This window comes from Oncorhynchus nerka, linkage group LG8, assembly GCF_034236695.1.
Source record: "Oncorhynchus nerka isolate Pitt River linkage group LG8, Oner_Uvic_2.0, whole genome shotgun sequence".
Taxonomy (NCBI): domain Eukaryota; kingdom Metazoa; phylum Chordata; class Actinopteri; order Salmoniformes; family Salmonidae; genus Oncorhynchus; species Oncorhynchus nerka.
In genome coordinates, this window is record NC_088403.1 from 42,633,475 (window position 1) to 42,654,096 (window position 20,622).

The 20,622-nt window shown below is 44.3% G+C and overlaps 1 protein-coding gene across 2 annotated transcripts in view; it reads right to left on the reverse strand.

The window, feature by feature from the left end:
- LOC115133317 (acetylcholinesterase-like) overlaps nucleotides 1-20,622 on the reverse strand; it is a 34,190-nt gene that overhangs the window by 5,209 nt on the left and 8,359 nt on the right. For both annotated transcript variants that reach the window (XM_029666431.2, XM_029666432.2), the window contains exons 2-10: nucleotides 11,561-11,995; nucleotides 6,269-6,373; nucleotides 5,730-5,943; nucleotides 5,376-5,639; nucleotides 4,985-5,167; nucleotides 4,667-4,765; nucleotides 4,127-4,322; nucleotides 3,422-3,614; nucleotides 3,089-3,267 (exon numbers count right to left, since the gene is read on the reverse strand). In XM_029666431.2, coding sequence (XP_029522291.1) covers nucleotides 3,089-3,267; nucleotides 3,422-3,614; nucleotides 4,127-4,322; nucleotides 4,667-4,765; nucleotides 4,985-5,167; nucleotides 5,376-5,639; nucleotides 5,730-5,943; nucleotides 6,269-6,373; nucleotides 11,561-11,898 — 1,771 coding nt within the window. In that variant the 5' untranslated portion in view covers nucleotides 11,899-11,995. The remainder of the gene's footprint in view (nucleotides 1-3,088; nucleotides 3,268-3,421; nucleotides 3,615-4,126; nucleotides 4,323-4,666; nucleotides 4,766-4,984; nucleotides 5,168-5,375; nucleotides 5,640-5,729; nucleotides 5,944-6,268; nucleotides 6,374-11,560; nucleotides 11,996-20,622) is intronic.

Consider the following 20,622-nt stretch of genomic DNA (forward strand, 5'->3'; position numbering starts at 1 on the left):
TAGATTCCGCCTCTCACAGTTGAAGTGTACCTATGATAAAAATGACAGACCTCTACATGTTTCGTAAGTAGGAAAACCTGCAAAATCGGCAGTGTATCAAATACTAGTTCTCCCCACTGTATGTGAGAATGCTGTTCATCGACTACAGATCAGAGTTCAACACCATAGTGCCCTCCAAGCTCGAGACCCTGGGACTAAACACCTCCCTCTGCAACTGGACCCTGGACTTCCTAACGGGCTGACCACTGGTCACTATTACTCCTTTTTACAAGTATATATTACCATTAGTATATTACCATAGGTATTTATATATTCCTGCCACCAGACACTTTTCAACTCTGATACATGTATATCCTACATGGTGTGCAGACTCTAGTGCAGTGGAAGTCTCAACCTATTGTTCAACCTATTGTTCACCCATCTTGGGTCACTTTTTATGACTTTTTATGTATAAACCCACCTCAACTACTCACATTGAATAAGGTACTGACACTGACCTGTATATACAGTGCATTCAGAAAGTATTCAGACCCCTTCCATTTTTCCACATTTTGTTACGTAACAGCCTTATTATAATATTATTTAACAATTTTTCCCCCTCATTAATCTACACACAATACTCCATAATGACAAAGTGAAAACAGGTTTTAGAAATAAATAAATAACTGAACTACCTTATGTACATAAGTATTCATACACTTTGCTATGAGACTCGACATTGAGCTCAGGTGCATCCTGCTTCCATTGGTCGTCCTTGAGATGTTTCTACAACTTTATTGGAGTCCACCTGTGGTAAATTCAATTGATTGGACATGATTTGGAAAGGCACACACCTGTCTATATAAGGTCCCAAAGTTGACAGTGCATGTCAGAGCAAAAAAAACAAGCCACGAAGTCGAAGGATTTGTCCATAGAGCTCAAAGACAGGATTGTGTCGAGGCACAGATCTAGTGAAGGGTACCAAAAAATGTATGCAGCATCGGAGGTCCCCAAGAACACAGTGTCCTCCACCATTCTTAAGTAGAAGAAGTTTGGAACCACCAAGGTTCTTTCTAGAGCTGGCCGCCAGGCCAAACTGAGCAATCAGGGGAGAAGGGCCTTGGTCAGGAAGGTGATCAATAACCAGATGGTCACTCTGGCAGAGCTCCAGAGTTCCACTGTGGAGATGGGAGAACCTTCCAGAAGGACAACCATCTCTGCAGCACTCCACCAATCAGGCCTTTATGGTAGAGTGGCCAGACAGAAGCCACTCCTCAGTAAAAGACACATGACAACCTGCTTGGAGCTTGCCAAAAGGCACCTAAAGGACTCTGACCATGAGAAACAAGATTCTCTAGTCTGATGAAACCAACTCTTTGGCCTGAATGTCAAGCGTCACGTCTGGAGGAAACCTGGCACCATCCCTACGGTGAAGCATGGTGGTGCCAGCATTATGCTGTGAGGATGTTTTTCAGAGGCAGGGACTGGGAGTCAGGATCAATGGTAAGATGAATGGAGCAAATTAGAGAGAGATCCTTGATGAAAACCTGCTCCAGAGCACTCAGGACCTTAGACTGGGGGCGAAGGTTCACCTTCCAACAGTACAACGACTCTAAGCACACAGCCAAGACAACGCAGGAGTGGCTTCGGGACAAGTCTCTGAATGTCCTCGAGTGGATCAGCCAGAGCCTGTACTTGAACCAGATCAAACATCTCTGGAGAGACCTCAAAATAGCTGTACAGCAACGCTCCCCATCCAACCTGACAGAGCTTGAGAGGATCTGCAGAGAAGAATGGGAAAAACTCCCCAAATACAGGTGTGCCTAGCTTGTAGCGTCATACCCAAGAAAACTCAAGGCTGTATACACTGACAAAGGTGCTTCAACGAAGTACTGAGTGAAGGGTCTGAATACTTATGTAAATGTGACATATCGGTTTTTATCTGAAATAAAATTGCTACATTGACTAAAAACCTGTTTTTGCTTTGTCATTATGGGGTATTGTGTGTAGATTAATGAGGAAAAAAACAATTTAATACAATTTAGAATAAGGCTAACGTAGCAAAATGTGGAAAATTCAAGGGGTCTGAATACATTCCGAATGCACTGTACGTGCATTCTCTTGTTTCTTTAACTCACATCGTAGTTCTTGTGTGGTTTTATTTACATTTTTTATTCTATCTTCTATCATTATCTATATTATAATTATCACTACATAGTTGGGAAAGCGCTCTCAAGGTAAGAATATCACTGTACTGTTTCACACCTGTCGTATCATTTGCACGTGGTAAATAAACGTTGAAACTTGAAAGCATCTTTTGAATGCAGTAGACAGTTAGCTATAGCTAGCTAGCTAGCTAGTTTAGCAAACTAAACAAATCGATCTACCATCAATTCTGCCAGCGCTCTCAAGGTAAGGCAACTAGATACTGTATATTAGATAAAAATGTAATACGTTCTCAAACACACCCCAAACAACAACAACACGTAAATCAACTAAATATGCACAATATTATTTACAGAAGCTCTCAGATAACTCCGCTATTACGGCGCCATGGCTACGGGCCCATGGGCTACGGTCAAAAGTAAAGCACTATATAAGGAATAGGCTGCCATTTGGGAAGCAACAGTCCCATCCTTCTTCATCCAATCTGACCCTGGGTCAGTTTAGCAGGGAAGTGTTGTAGCTACTGTAGTGTGTGCTATGCGCTTTACTGACCATGCACAACTTTCCATTGCAAAACCAAGCAAACCACACCATCTCTCTCTCTCTCTCTCTCAGTTATTTTTTAAAAGTTCTGTCGGTTGATTGAGCCTTTTTCCCTGTAAAAGACTGTAAGCCGCAGCTAGCTCTCCTCGAATATTTCCAGCCATTAACCCTCTGTATAAATCATTTAATGACCAAATATTGAGTTTAATAATGAATCTCCCTTACATATAATTGTGATTACAACAACCATATTTGGTTGTAAAATCTAAGCAGAGGGAAGAATATGAGGAAATGACGTTGTCAGTATGGTTGTACTGTCATGAGCATTGCTTTGATGTCCTTAATGTGCTGTTAGAGGCCCAGATTGTGTCATTGTACTGTGTGTGTGTAACCCCCTTACCGGTGATGTTGAGGAGGCGTGGCAGGAAGCGGTTCCAGAATGCACACAGCTGATTCCGCAGGCCCTTGTGGATCTTCATGGATTCCGTGTTCAGACCCACGTGTTTTTGTTCACTGTTGGTGAACTGGGGCCACTTCCGCCTGCTATCCACACTGCCATCAAAGTTGATATTGGGGTTACTGGAGAGAGAGAAAGGTGGGAGAGGGTGGAGAAAAGAGACAGAAAGATTTAATTTTAGTGTGCTTCGATAGACACACACACCAACCCATACCCTTTTACAACTCCCCATTTCTCTATCTCCCTCTCACCCCCCACCCCCCACCCCTGTCTTACCCGGTGCGTGCGAAGTTGGCCCAGTATCTCATCATGCGTCGGCTCAGTTTCTCCTCCTCGGCTGTGTAGTTCAGTCTCTTCTCAAGCGGCATGCCGAACACAAACTCTATCTCGTAACCATGGATAACGCCCATCCACTCAGGCCACGCCAGGTTAGACGCACGGTGGTCAAACAGGTACAGGTACACTCCACCTAGAGAGTTTGGAATAGAGCATAGAATGAAATAGAACATGTATCCCCACTCTAGTCTTGTATATGTCCCAAACAGGTACACTCCACCTAGAGAGTTTGGAATAGAGCATAGAATGAAATAGAACATGTATCCCCACTCTAGTCTTGTATATGTCCCAAACAGGTACACTCCACCTAGAGAGTTTGGAATAGAGCATAGAATGAAATAGAACATGTATCCCCACTCTAGCGTTGTATATGTCCCAAACAGGTACACTCCACCTAGAGAGTTTGGAATAGAGCATAGAATGAAATAGAACATGTATCCCCACTCTAGCGTTGTATATGTCTCAAACAGGTACACTCCACCTGGGAACAACAATAGGATAGGAGAGACATTGGCATGGAATATTGACGCAGGACTTTGAGTTCGACTTTTGGTTTGAACAACTTCAAACTTGTGTTATTCCTTTTGAGCACCATTGTATGACATGAAACAACGTCTTTGAAAAACATTCGTGAACCATTCTTACCTTGTGAGTTCCCATCCTTCGCCGTGGCCCCTGCGTTGCCCGCTGGTTGCCCATTGTTGGCACCCTGGTTAGAGTGAAACTGGGCATAGCTCCTGGCGAAGTGCTGCAGGGGGCAGATGACATTATGGTCTCCGACCACATCGTCCAGGGCATCACGGTTCTTCACCCCGTTGTTCTCATCGAACCAGTCAGTATACTGCAACACAATACAACTGTATTAATCAATCATATTTATTATATACAATCACTTGTACATCCACGGTTGTCACAAAGTACTGTAACACAATACATGGTCAGACATTAGTGGTTACCCGATTGCCCTCGAGAGGGCATGTAAAACTGAACTGCCATGCAAGTGGAGTGTGCTCTGTGCTGTGTTTGCCCTGATTGATACAACTTTATTAGGCCATATGTCACAGCGAACAACTTCTAGCTTGCCATATCAATTCCCCTTTTCTTTCCAGCACATGGCCCAACCAGGATTCGAACTGGCCACCTTTCAGCTACAGGTCTACCTCCTTAACCGGCTGGGCTACTTACCTGCAGAACCACAGCCTCCTGGCCGATCTCATTGGCATGCGGAACGCTCAGTTTCACGCTTTCCAGGAAGTCCTCGCGCGAGATCAGTGACTCATTGTCCTATGGGGAGTCAATGGAAGGTTTGTGTGAAATTGTATCAGTGTCAGTGGAACACACACACACACACAAAACAGGCATGAATGTACAAACACACACACCCACGCTACAAATGCACACACAGAGAAACACACACCAGGCACACACACAAATGCACATATGTAGCCGCTCCTCGCCGCACCCCCCCCCAAAACACTCCAACCCCTCTCTCTCCTCACATACCTTGCTGAAGCCAGGGGCTCCATAGAGGAGGAAGAAGGACCCCTCATCCTGGTTGACCCCCAGCAGGATTTGGGTGTCCTTGAAGTTGCCTGAGCTGAGCATGGCCTCGGGGTTGTCTGGAAGGACCACGCCGTCGATGACGGGCACAAAGGAGAAACGGAAGATGGCAGACCACGGCATGACCTGAGAAGACAAAACAAAATGTATTTATGTCACCTTAATTTAACCAGGTAAGTAATTGAAAACACATTCCTTACATTTAACATACGTTAAATGTGAACGTAAAACAGAAATGTACACGGAAATGCACATTTAAATGTCAAACGTAACTCTAAAAGTAAACATAAATGTAAGACTTAAACCTAAACATAAATGTAATAAATGAATGTACCTGCCACTCCTGGTCAATGAGCTCCTGCGGGGGCTTGTTGCGAAGACAGTCCACCAGCTCCGTATCGTTACCCCCCGAGGGGCACCCGACGAGCTTCCCCAACATGACGGCCCTACGGTGGGCTTCAGCTGGCGTAACAGTGGCCCAGGGGCAGTTGGGGGCTCCACTCTGGAGGATGGCTCGGGTGAAGGTGGGTCGACTGTCGGGAGACAGGAGGTGCATCCCAACAGAGACTGCTCCGGCACTCTCCCCAAAGATGGTCACCTACGAGTAGTAGTAGTTAATAACAATAATATTGAATTTATAGAGCGCACAAGCTTGCTGACACACACATTTCCTCTTTATTATCATTACCTGTTTGGGGTTGCCCCCGAAGAAGTGTATGTTATCCTGGACCCACTGGAGGGCCATGCGTTGGTCTAAGAGCCCCACGTTCCCAGGGGCCTCTGAGGAGCCGTGGAGAGCCAGGAACCCAAAGGCCCCGATGCGGTAGTTCATGGAAACCACCACCACCTTCTCCGAGTGAGCCAGGTAGCGGCCGTCGTACACGTCCAGGGACGATGATCCGCTGTAGAACAATACAATACAATACAACTTTATTGTCCATGTTACAGCGAACAATGAAAATGCGTTTCCTGCTCAATACTCCCAGATAGCACCTTCATGCATACACACAAACTTGAAAAGAGCACAGTGTCCTAGCCGCAGTGCAGCATCCCTGCATGGAGAGCATGTTGTACGGTTAAGTGCTTGTGAAATGCTGCTGGGATGTGAAAGCCTTTCACTTTCCAGATACAGATCAATTCCCTCCTTTCTTCCAGTGCCCTGCCTGCATTTCGAACTGGTTACCTTCCGGCTACAGGTCAAGCTCCTTAGCCCACTGGACTACCTACCTGTAGAACCCTCCTCCGTAGATCCATACCATCACGGTGAGGTTGTGAGGTCTGGCGGAGGTGGGGACCCAGATATTGAGGTAGAGGCAGTCCTCGCTCATCTCCCTGTTGGAAGTAAATCAAACTTTAGTTTGTAAACATCTAGCTACCACCTGGTGTAACAAAACTTTTTTTCAAATGAAATCAAACTTTATTTAACCCTTCTGTGGTGTTCGGGTCTGTGGGACCCATTTTCAATGTTTACTTAACTTGAGACTCATTTGCCTTGGCTCATTAACACATTTTCATTGAGTGCACACTGTGCACCCCCCTACACATTTATATTACATATGTGGTGTTCGGGTCCACTGGACCCGAGGGTAATAAAAGTGTGTGTGTAGGTGAAAACAAGTAAAAATGAAACAAAAAGGTTTGCTGTGTGCCTTTCACTCTGTCTTCCTCCTCCCTGGGCCTGCTATTTCAACATAGCACCAAGAACCTGTCTGTCTCCCTGCCTGCCTCCTGCTTTTCTTGGACTCTTTACCCTTTTTAGTGTGAAACTACACACTACATGTCTTGCGGGAACCTGCACAATGTTATTACAATACATTATTTCAATACATTGTAAAAAAATTATCTGTATTTTTCACACTCTACCCCAGCCAGGTGCAAATTGGGGTAGGGACATAGCAAATAAAAAGCTTTGCATGTGTGGCTCATTTCCACAATAAATCAGTATGGCAAAAAGGATCTCGGCTCAACTAGTGTGGAAGGAACGTCTTCATGTTCAGGACATAAAGTCTTCTTTTGAACTGTTCATCTCAGACACCAACCAGGAAATCATTCTGGACTGCACTCATTTGGAGGGAAGGTATGTTTTTTTGGAGAGAGATGGAAAGAGATGGACCAAAGTCATTTACATGTATAGTTTGGGGTTCTAATCCTTGATGGTGTTTTTAGATCCAATGGGGAATCCACAGAATCCCTGTGGGATGCAGAAACTGGCAGAGAACTTTTCCTGGCAACAATGTCTCTGGAAAACTTCCAAATTATTTCAGGGATTATCCGCTTCGATAACCGTGACACCAAACCAGCTCGGCGGCAGAGAGACAAGCTAGGTGCAATCAGGTCAGTGCGGGACAAGTGGGTCTACTGCCTTCCCCTGTTTTACAATCCTGGGCCCAACATTTCTGTTGATGAGAAGCTTATGCCATTTAGGGGCCGTTGCCCCTTCAGGCAGTACATACCATCTAAAACCGCAAAATATGGAATCAAGATCTGGGCTGCCTGGGATGCTGCTTCAACATATACGTGGAACTAGCAAGTGTATACGGGGAAGCCAGATGGAGGAGCCCCTGAGAAGAACCAAGGGATGTGGGTTGTCCTGGACGTGACACAGGACAACATCAAATGCAATAACTTTTTTACTTCGCACAAGCTGGGACAGGAGCTCCTCAAGAGGAAGCTGACGATGGGAGGAACAGTACAAAAAAACAAGCCAGAGCTCCCACCTCCGCTGTTGAATACACTGAACAGGCCTATCAATTCCTCTAAGTTTGTGTTTCGGACCGACACATCCCTAGTGTCCTATGTGCCAAAGAAAGGCAAAAAATGTGGTACTCTTGATTAGTGAGTACGCTGCATCAACAACGCAGCCTCTGGGACTTAGGAGAATCTGTGCTTAACTCTCTGCCAGTCATTCCAATCTCCTTTGAACATCAAAAACCAAAAATCATAATGGATTACAATGCCACAAAAGGAGGTGTGTAGAATTATTTTTAAAATATACCTTCTGACTCATTCCTCTCTGCCTCCTTCTTTCCACTGCCCTCCACCCTCTCACCTTCTCCCCCTACTCACAAGGCAGGAAATACGCTCGACCCTCATTTATTTTCCCCTTTTCTCCCCAATTGGTAGTGTCTACTGTCTTGTCTCATCGCTGCCATCTTTCTACCACTCCTAAATTCCAAACTGCCTCTAACCAGCTCTTTCAAGCTTAACCTCCTCCTGAACGTACTCAGGAGAGGCGAAGGTAGAGAGCCATGCGTCCTCCGAAACACAACCTAGCCGCACTGCTTCTTGACGCAACGCACATCCAACCCGGAAGCCAGCCACACCAATGTGTCGGAGGAAACACTGTACACCTAGCGACCTGGTCAGAGTGCACTGCACCCGGCCCACCACAGGAGTCGCTAGTGTGCGATGAGACAAGGATATCCCTGCTGGCCAAACCCTCCCTAACCCTGGACCGCGAACGCTGCATGGCCATATCCGTGTGGAAAGACGGCGCCGAACCCCCATGGGCCTCGCCCCGTTGTCATTGTGCGGCTTGGCGGATCCTGGACAACACCCTGGCAGAGCCTGGGCTCAAACCCAGAATCTCTAGTGGCACAGCTAGCACTGCGATGCAGTGCCATAGACCACTGCGCCACTTGGGAGGCCCTCAGGGGTGGATAATTTCGACAAGCTGGTGACTGGCTTCAGCTGCAAAAGAAGAACTCTACACTGGCCACTTATGATATTATTCACTGCCCGTTCCCCCCTCACGGTTGACAACTCCTCTCCCAGAGCGCTAAGAACCTTGGCGTGATCCTGGACAACACCCTGTCGCAGGCGGTGGCCCCAACATGTTGTACATCTTGGCGTACAACTCGTTTGTGATCTGGATGGCATTGAACCCAGATTGGAACAGAGGGAAGCTCCAGAGGAGATGGCTCTTTCTCGAGGAAGTAATTGGTAAGACCTCAAATCCAGAGGGGGCAACATATCCCAAGGGTCCCAGCTTCTGCAGCCACCCAAGGACCCCAGCTTCTGCAGCCACTGCAGCCACCCAAGGACCCCAGCTTCTTGCAGCCATGCTGGTGCCCCATCCGCTCGACCCACAGTACCAACAACTCCAATACTGGAAGTAAGTGTGAGTGATGTTGTTGCATGTGTGTGTGTCTGACTCTCCTACCTTGGCCTGCTGTAACTATACATGTGAGTGAGTGAGATGTTAGCAAAATTCTTGAACTAAGTGTTTTCATCATTCTAGATTGCAGCCGGTAGCAACAAGAAGAAGCGCTGCGATGTGTGTGGACCCAAGAAGGACAGGAAGACGCAGTACACATGCATCAAGCGCAAGAAATACATTTGCAACACACACACACAGTAAAACTCTGTCCCTCATGTGGTGTGTAGACCGGCCTTAACTTGTGTTCAATGGGGCTCATTTATCATTTCCATACAATAATGTATGTAAAATGTATCTTTCCAAATTGTTCAGTTCAAAGCAATAAACATCGATAGTGATGAAAATCTTGTTTCATTTATATTTGTTCAAGATAAACATGATTTATTCCGCCCATGTCTTTATTCCGCAAATAGCGTTTTTTATTGATAAATGTGATCTAGCAGAGGTAAATGGCAAATATTAACCATGTATGCTCTCTATATGGCTTGTAATTGATATCAGTCAACATCTCAGTATTTTTATGTCAGTCGATTCTGGCTGTATTGTTTTAAAAACCCAATAATGTTGTGGGTCCATCAGACCCGCAAACATTGGGTGAATAACAACAACATGAACACCACACAAGGGTTGAAGTGCATTTAAAATCGCAAACATACTTTAAAGTAAAACAAGGAAATGAAGTAAAAGCAAACAAGTAGCAATAAAATAGATTAATAATACAAAACTTAAATAAAATGCATCCCAAATTGGCACCCTCTTACTCCCCAATTTCGTGGTATCCAATTGTTGTAGTAGCTACTATCTTGTCTCATCGCTACAACTCCGTACGGGCTCGGGAGAGACGAAGGTTGAAAGTCATGCGTCCTCCGATACACAACCCAACCAGCCGTACTGCTTCTTAACACAGCGCACATCCAACCCGGCCGCCAGCCGCACCAATGTGCCGGAGGAAACACTGTGTACCTGGCAACCTTGGTTAGCGCTCACTGCACCCGGCCCGCCACAGGAGTCACTGATGTGCGATGAGACAAGGACATCCCTACCGACCAAGCCCTCCCTAACCCGGACGACGCTAGGCCAATTGTGCTTCGCCCCACGGACCTCCCGGTCGCGGCCGGTTACGACAGAGCCTGGGCGCGAACACAGGGACTCTGATGGCACAGCTGGCGCTGCAGTACAGCGCCCTTAACCACTGCGCCACCCAGGAGGCCATAGTGCATTACTTTCAACCAGAGTTCAACCAGAGTCCAACCTAGCAAGCCTGATCTAGTCAGGTTTTTATGAAGTTAGCCAGCTTCAGTTATTGTCACATTAAAGATCAGCCTATATCCGTACTACGAAGGTGGATATTGATGGCGCAACCCACTTCTTACTTGAGCCTGCTCGAGCTAGGTTTGTAACTGTGCGTTCATGTCGCAGTTGGCTAATCGAAAGCCCAACTCTTCAACTGAGACAATGCTGAAACATCAATCCACGGGCCGAGTGAGGGACACATTTTCATTTGTGCCAAAATCAAAATGAAGGAAACGTTATCTTGCAAATTCTGCAGGCTACGATGTGAAATAGACTTTTAGAAGTGCTGTCATTTTGTTATTACCTATTGTTAAGGCCGTATTTGGTGTGCTTATCAATTCACAATAATATTTTTTTATACATCTACTGTATTATGTTATGCATGACGTTTCAAATGCATTCTGTCATTACTAAATGTGCATTTCTTTTTTTTAAACTTTATTTAACTTGGCAAGTCAGTTAAGAATGACAGCCTAGGAACAGTGGGTTAACTGCCTGTTCAGGGGCAGAACAACAGATTTGTACCTTGTCAGCTCGGGGATTTGAACTTGCAACCTTTCCTAGTCTAACGCTCTAACCACTAGGCTACCCTGCCACCCCAATGTGATGCATGCCAATTTTTTATACACAAAAAAAACATTTGATGAATACAATATTGAATCAGTCATCTTTCTCAAATGAAGGGGATGATGATGCAATCTTTGCGAGAGGGAGGGAACCTGATTTCATTGGTCCTCAATTCGTGGCTCAGTTACTTCATTCGGGATAAATGAAGTTAGCCCTGAGTTAGCCTGCCCCAGAGCAGGTTATCAGAAGGATTTGTTGCCATTGAAAAATGCCTTGCTAAAAGGTGAGTCACTTTCGTGGTACGGATTATCCTAAATTAAAGTTACCTTGCTAACTCCTCAAACCTGATTTGTAGTATACTCCTCTGGTCAAAAGTAGTGCACTAAATAGGGAATAGAGCGCAATTTGGAACCCAAACAAAGGATGTCTAAAACCATAGACCTCTTAAGAGTTTCGCATCTTGGAAACCCGGAAAATGTAAACGTAAAAGAAATGTAAACCTGTTGGGGTTCCACATCTCGCTTCCCTGGAACCCGGGGAAAGAGGTGTCAACGAACTGGTAGCAGGCGTTGGGGTAGGAGCTAGCTTCTAACAAGTACGACCATGGCTTCTTGGGCTCCGCCTTTCGGAAGCGCTTCTTGCCCAGTGGGGGCTCCGCGAATGGGATTCCGAGGAAAGCGGTCACGTGACTCCGGTCCGGCGTCGGTAGGCGGAAGCCGCGGACACGTCCTGCCCGCGTGGCGACGACGAGTTCCGGAGAGTCACTCTGGGAAGAAGAAGAGGAGGCGAGGAGAGAAAGGAGGAAGAAGGGGAGGAGGAAGACGATGGAGGTATGCATGGTGCTGTTGCTGTTGTTTGCTGATTGTGGACTCCTTGGTTCTGATGTTAGGTAGTCGGAGGTGTGTGGTCTCTGTTCTGTCTGGAGTCCCTCAGATCTGTAGGAGAGAGGAGCAGAGGGAGGGGGAGAGCGAGAGAGAGAGAGGAAACGTGATTAGGAGAAAGAGAGTGACAGAGAACAGATGACACAAAGGAGAGAGGAAGATAGAGAGAGAGAAAAAGGGATATAAATACAAGCAGATATATATGGAGAAAGAAAGGGAGTTGCGTGTTGGAAAGAGGGAGAGCTTGAGGAAAAAAACAGCGGGGCTTGATAGTATTTACTAAGCAGATATTTACTAAGCATGTATTTACTAAGCAGGTATTTACTAAGCAGGTATTTACCCTAGCAGGTATTTACTAAGCAGGTATTTACCCTAGCAGGTATTTACTAAGCAGGTATTTACCCTAGCAGGTATTTACTAAGCAGGTATTTACTAAGCATGTATTTACTAAGCAGGTATTTACCCTAGCAGGTATTTACTAGGCAGATATTTACTAAGCATGTATTTACTAAGCAGGTATTTACCCTAGCAGGTATTTACTAAGCAGATATTTACTAAGCATGTATTTACTAAGCAGGTATTTACCCTAGAAGGTATTTACTAAGCAGATATTTACTAAGCATGTATTTACTAAGCAGGTATTTACCCTAGCATGTATTTACTAAGCAGGTATTTACTAAGCAGGTATTTACCCTAGCAGGTATTTACTAAGCAGGTATTTACCCTAGCAGGTATTTACTAAGCAGGTATTTACCCTAGCAGATATTTACTAAGCAGATATTTACTAAGCATGTATTTACTAAGCAGGTATTTACCCTAGCAGGTATTTACTAAGCAGATATTTACTAAGCATGTATTTACTAAGCAGGTATTTACCCTAGCAGGTATTTACTAAGCAGATATTTACTAAGCATGTATTTACTAAGCAGGTATTTACCCTAGCAGGTATTTACTAAGCAGATATTTACTAAGCATGTATTTACTAAGCAGGTATTTACCCTAGCAGGTATTTACTAATATTTACAGATATTTACTAAGCATGTATTTACTAAGCAGGTATTTACCCTAGCAGGTATTTACTAAGCAGATATTTACTAAGCATGTATTTACTAAGCAGGTATTTACCCTAGCAGGTATTTACCCTAGCAGGTATTTACTAAGCAGGTATTTACCCTAGCAGGTATTTACTAAGCAGATATTTACTAAGCAGGTATTTACCCTAGCAGGTATTTACTAAGCAGGTATTTACCCTAGCAGGTATTTACTAAGCAACGGCGTGAGGTCGGGTTTAGAGAAAGAGGACAAGAGGCGAAGGAAAGGAAAGAACTTAAGCAATATTAAATATTGAAGGACACTCTACACCACAAAGCACCCTATAGTCAAAGGAATCTAATTAACCAAACCAACTGTGCTGATATGACTGTAAGGATCTCTGAAAAACACACACACACACAGCCATGCAAGCGCTAACATGCACTCACACACACACAAACCTGTGAGGTTGTAAGTTGTTGTTCTTGTTTTTGCGATGCGTGGTTGCCATAGCGACGGGATTAGTTTGGGAGTCACAGATAGGGGTACATGACTTTCACTGCAGCTGTGTGTGTGTGTGTGTGTGTGTACTATTTCGGTTCTCTTTCTCTTCGCTGTATGTTGTTCTATTTTTGGTGGTGTCACCTCTCTCCCGATCCTCTCTCACACACACACACGCGCGCGCACACACACACACACAAATGCACACATGCATGCACGCATGCACACACGCATGCACACACACACGCGCGCACACACACACACACGCACGCACGCACACACACACACACACACACACACACACACACACACACACAGACACACTGCATCCTCTTCTGATATAGGCCAACTGTACGCTTATATGGCATCATCACATACAGTCAGGTCCAAAATGATTGGCACCCTCGATAAAGACAAGCAAAAAAAGTCTGTATAAAGTAAATAATACTAATACTGAGCTATATTGTGTGCTCAAAACATTGGGAAATTATATACTTTTTTACAATTAATCAGAGAAATAGATTTTGTTTAACTAAGTAAAAATGATATACACTACCATTCAAAAGTTTGGGGTCACTTGTTTTTTGAGAAGACAAGCACATTTTTTGTCCATTAAAATAACATCAAATTGATCAGAAATACAGTGTAGACATTGTTAATGTTGTAAATGACTATTGTAGCTGGGAATTGCAGATTTTTTATGGAATATCTACATAGGTGTATAGACGCCCATTATCAGCAACCATCACTGCTGTGTTCCAATGGCACGTTGTGTTAGCTAACCCAAGTTAATTATTTTAAAAGGCTAATTGATCATTAGAAAACACTTTTGCAATTATGTTAGCACAGCTGAAAACTGTTGTCTGATTAAAGAAGCAATACAACTGGCCTTCTTTAGACTAGTTGAGTATCTGGAGCATCAGCATTTATGGGTTTGATTACAGGCTCAAAATGGCCAGAAACAAATCATTTTCTTCTGACACTCATCAGTCTATTCTTGTTCTGAGAAATTAAGGCTATTCCATGTGAGAAATTGCCAAGAAACTGAAGATCTCGTACAACGCGGTGTACTACTCCCTTCACAGAACTGCACAAACTGGCCCTAACCAGAATAGAAAGAGGAGTGGGAGGCCCTGGTGCACAACTGAGAAAGAGGACAAGTACATTAAAGTGTCTAGTTTGAGAAACAGACGCCTCACAAGTCCTCAACTGGCAGCTTCAATAAATAGTACCCGCAAAACACCAGTCTCAACGCCAACAGTGAAGAGGCGACTCCGGGACGCTGACCTTCTAGGCAGAGTTCCTCTGTTCTGTGTCTGTCTTCTTTTGACCATCTTAATCTTTTATTTTTATTGGCCAGTCTGAGATATGGCTTTTTCTTTGCAACTCTGCCTAGAAGGCCAGCATCCCGGAGTCGCCTCTTCACCGTTGACAATTTTATGTTATTTAATGGACGAAAAATGTGCTTTTCTTTCAAAAACAAGGACATTTCTAAGTCACCCCAAACTTTTGAACAGTAGTGTATATTAAAACAATAGCAGTCAAAATGATTGCCACCCCTGCATTCAATAATCTTGCACCCTATCATTGCAAGGATAATGACTTGTTCTAAGACTTTTATGAGGTTGGAGAACACTTTGGGAGAGATCTTAGACCATTCCTCCATACAGAATCTTTCCAAACCGCAGGTTTTCAATGGGGTTCAAGTCTGGAGACTGAGATGGACATTGCAAAATGTAGAATTTTGTGATCAATTTAGATTAGTACTTTTGTCTTTCTCTAAAATGTCCAGGTACTTTAACAAGGACCCCAGGATCATTGGAAGCAAATTAGCCCCATAACATCAAAGATCCACCACTGTATTTTACGGTAGGTATGAGGTACTTTTCGACTGATGCTTTTGTTTTCCAACGCCAAACCCACCACTAGTGTGCATGGTCAAAAAGCTCTATTTTCATGTCATATGACCAAATCACTAGTTTACAATCCAAAGGCCAATGCAGTTCATCAAACTACCTGTCTGCAACTGCCAGCCAATGGCAGAGACGAAAAGACAGGAAAGGACCCACTCCCCTTCCCCCACCACGTTCAGGAATTTAAAAAACGACACTCCCTATCGCCACTAAACGGTGGGACATCGGAAATAATCCATTTCAAGGGACTTCCGCCAACCTGCAACGAACAGAGCTGGGACGTTGTGACTTACGAGAACACTTTTCGGAAGTGTGATCATTACATGAGTATCTAGTGTGGAAGGCGAGAACATGTACTGATGCTATGATTATTGCGTGTTGTAGAATGGTTTAATAAGTGATGCGTGCATCCATTGATCTCAATGGAGGAAAACTGATATTCCCTTGTGGATTATTGGATATTATTAGTGCACGAAATGACATATTAGGATCTCGACCCGTAGCCACTGCAGAATTTACGTAAGCTGCATTCACTGTTGTCTTTTTCATCCCTAGAATCAATGCTTGGTTCGAGTGTGTAAATCTGTGTGTACTTCAGTAGATAGATATCAGATAGGAAGGAGGAAATGCACATTTTGGGAGGAAGGAGAGATAATTGAGACATAGCCCATGTTCAGTCTTGAAGGAAACTCAACTACCTCAATATATACAATACAGTATACACAGTACACTGAGTATACCAAACATTTGGAACACCTTCCCTTCCCCTGTTGACCTCAGAACAGCCTCAATTCGTCGGGGCCCATGTTAACTCCAATGCTTCCCACAGATGTGTCAAGTTGGCTGGATGTCCTTTGGTAAGTGGGCAATTCTTAATACATACGGGAAACTGTTGAGCATGAAAACCCAGCACCGTTGCAGTTCTTGACCCAAACCGGTGCTCCTGGCACCTACTACAATACCCCCGTTTAAAGACACTTACATATTTTGTCTTGCATGGCACACATGCACAATCCATGTCTTAATTGACTCGGGCTTAAAAATCCTTCCTTAACCTGTCTCCTCCCCTTCAACTACACTGATTGAATTGGATTTAACAAGTGACATCAATAAGGGATCATAGCTTTCACCTGGTCAGTCTGTCATTGAAAGGGCAAGTGTTCTTAATGTTTTGTATACTCAGTGTATAATATGGACGTAGTAGGACATAGGAGAACCACGTTGAGAGAATCCATTGGTACCCACGTAACCATTTCAAGATATTGACATTAGAATGAGACCACACACAGCAAACAATACAGGCCTTAGTGACTGTGTGTGTGTGTGTGTGCGTGTGTGTGTGTCAGGGATGGGCATTTGACATTAATATCGTGAAAAAAACATGATATCCAGTTAAAATATTAAAGAAATCTTGACTCTTGACCAATCTGTAGTTTTGGCTAAAAGCAACGGTGATATATTTTAAATGTCATGGTATTTTAAATGTCATGGTATTTTAAATGTCGCGGTATTTTAAATGTCGCGGTATTTTAAATGTCATGGAGTATCCTTGTAGGTAACAATGTCACAAGGATCATCTCATTTCATTTATAAACAACGCTTTTTCATTGTCAAAATAGACACTGACTCCAAGTAATCGAATGACAACGTCCGTTCGGATATTAGATGAACCGTGTCCCTCTCTAGTGTGTGTGTGTGCGCGTGTGTGTGTGTGTGAGTGTGGTCACTGGTCAGGCTACAGTACACTCATGATGTCTAGTCAGTAGACTAGACACCCTATACTCTTCTCAAATGTAGGATGAGCTAAGTGAGGACTGACTTAAGGGGGGGGGTTAAGGAGTGAGAGAGAGTGTGTGTGTGTGTTTGATTTATGTGTGTGTAAGAATGTGTGTGTGTGTGTGTATGTGTGTTTGAGATTGCATCTGTGTCTGGGTAGATACTAGGGAGGGCCAAAGAAAGACTACAGGATACAGGTTGGCTAGTCTGGGGGCTGCTTCCCAAATTGTATCCTATTCCCTATTTTTGCGCTAGTTGTACCTGCACCAACATGTTTCCTTCATAGCTTGTTCTCCATCTTTTAAAAAAAAAATAGGGAGCCCATTTTTTTCAGCACTTTTATTTCCATGACTGATCAAAACTCATTTTCTCGTGGCTCTCTCTTTTCTCTGCAGCAGACAAATGTTGAGCAATATGTTGGGAACATCGAATCGCAATAAAGACCCAGTATCGAATCGCAATACATATAGAGTCGTGAGACTCGCAATAATTATCGTATCAACACCTAAGTATCATGATAATATCGTATCGTGAGGTCCCTGGCAATTCCCAGCCCTTCTATTTAGTACACTATCAAAACTCAATAGGGCTCTAGTGAAAAGCAGGGGAATAGGGTGCTATTTGGGATACAACCTGGGTGTCTCAATTGAGTTATTAATATCTGAAAGGACAGCTGAGGGGCGGAAGTGGGGGAGGGAGGGGTGAGGAGGAGGAGGGGGGTGAAGAGGGAGAGGGGAATGAGAGGGGTGTCCGTTCTAGAATTAGCTCCTGGAATCTGTGTATGAAGTTCACAGGGGGATATGTTTCAGTGTGGGGGTTTACACCGCCGTCATATATACGTTATGCGTACGCGCTCTCCTCTCTCAGGCGTCGGTCTATCTCTTTCTCTCCTTTCGTCTCTCCGTCACTCCCTTTCTCTCGCCATCTCTCTCCCTCTCGTTCTCTGCCTGAGCCTCAGTGTGAACTCTGGCTTGGTTGCTGTGGAAACACTGGGCCCACACCACCTACTGCATCCTCTCTGTCCATCTCTTTACCTCATCCTCTCTCTCTTCCTCCCTTTTTCTCTCTCTCGCCCTCCTCTGCCGCGGCCTCTTTCTCTTTTCACTCCACCGTCTCTTCGCCTCCGCCCTCTCTCTCTTTCTCTCTTCACTCACCATGTCCATCTCTCGCTCTCTCTCTCGTCTCTGATTCTCTCGTCATCTCCCACTAGCACTCTCTCTTCCTTACTCTCTTCTCATTTTTCTCGCCGTCCATCGCTCATTCTGCTAATGCAAACTCCCTGTTCGACCTATTAATCCTCTCTCCATTCTCTACCCACACTTCTGTCTCTCCATCTTTCTCTTATCTTCCCCTGTCTCATCCTTTATCTCGATCCATCTCTTTCTGCTCCATTATGTGTTCTTAGAGCTTTTCCTGTATGTCTTCCTTCATGCGATCTTAATTCAACCCCCCACCCACCCCCCCCACACACACACACACACACACACACACACACACACACACACACACACACACACACACTGCACGAGAGATCAAGTGCCACTAGCAGCAATGGCACTGGTGACATCACTGTACAGTCATCGGTCTAGTAGTTCCACTGTCTTGCTTTTGAGAGACCGTGGTTGGATTCATATTTGCCTACTAGTATACTATACTGTAAAGTACAAGTTAGGCAATAGAGCTACTGTATAAGCCTTATAGCGAGAGACAGTGGCCTAGTACTTCTGTACAGTAATGTAGATCTAGGATCATTTCAGCTTTGTTCGTTTGTAATGAATGACCATGCTGATGTTGATCTATATCAGGGATGGGGAACTTTGACGGGGGCCATAAAAATCTGAACTCCACATGATGGGCCGCAATTGCTCGCGGGTCTGCACACTCACACACACACACATATTCAAACGCACGCACGCACACACGCAGTCATCTTTGCCTTTAGTGAGGAACACGCCCCAATCTGTCACTCTGGGTGACATGGAAGATGAACGGCACAGGAATCGCTGGAATTTTCCATTTCGTGATTGGCACGGCTAATGTTTCACCCACCAGACTCTTTACACACGCACACACACAAACACACACCGGTATTGGAGGTAGGCAACCATGCATTATACTGTACAAAGAGTCTATTGGCTATCCAATATAGGCCTATTTCGTTGAAGATAAAACTGGTTACAGGATTAGATGGATCAGAGTAGAGAGAGTAGAGTAGATTAGAATAAAATAGAATCTGAATATGAGCTTGCCTACTCATCACAACAAATACTAGACTACTAGACATGGGCAGGCAGGGTCCTGGGCGGCGCCCAATCAGGAAAATACCATTAGGCCAAACCAGTACAGTGGTTGCTGCAGCAAATGATAGAGTGGGCTTATCTAGATCGTATCAACATGTAGTAGAATGATTGAAGATATATTTGGGTCTGTGGGGGCCTGGGGAACAGAACCAGTGTGATGTTCTACAAATAAGCATGCTTCCCAAAACCAACTAACAACAACTGTTGACCCTGGGGGCTATAAAATAGTTATGTTTTAGCCCAATGGATGATGTCATCTTTTGATGACATCATTCCCAATATGAAACTGGTGGCCAATAAGCGATTCAACAATGTAAAGACTATTCAAGTTTAGTTCAAATTTTACACCCAGTAAAGTTGAATGGTCTATACCACAGTCAACCCCGCCAACTAACATATATATATGTTTATATATTTAAGTGTTCACGTGAGTCTGTGATGTTTTCTGGGGCGCGTCTTTTAGCGATTCTAGGGGCAATAAATGGACAGTTGTTGCGCGCGGCCCCCTCGCGCTTTTAATCAAAAGTATAGATACAGTGGGGCAAAAAGGTATTTAGTCAGCCACCAATTGTGCAAGTTCTCCCACTTAAAAAGATGAGAGAGGCCTGTAATTTTCATCATAGATACACTTCAACTATGACAAACAAAATGGGAAAAAAAATCCAGAAAATCACATGGTAGGATTTTTAATGAATTTATGGTGGAAAATAAGTATTTGGTCACCTACAAACAAGCAAGATTTCTGGCTCTCACAGACCTGTAACTTCTTCTTTAAGAGGCTCCTCTGTCCTCCACTCGTTACCTGTATTAATGGCACCTGTTTGAACTTGTTATCGGTATAAAAGACACCTGTCCACAACCTCAAACAGTCACACTCCAAACTCCACTATGGCCAAGACCAAAGAGCTATCAAAGGACACCAGAAACAAAATTGTAGACCTGCACCAGGCTGGGAAGATTGAATCTGCAATAGGTAAGCAGCTTGGTTTGAAGAAATCAACTGTGGTAGCAATTATTAGGAAATGGAAGACATACAAGACCACTGATAATCTCCCTCAATCTGGGGCTCCATGCAAGATCTCACCCCATGGGGTCAAAATGATCACAAGAACGGTGAGCAAAAATCCCAGAACCACAAGGGAGGACCTAGTGAATGACA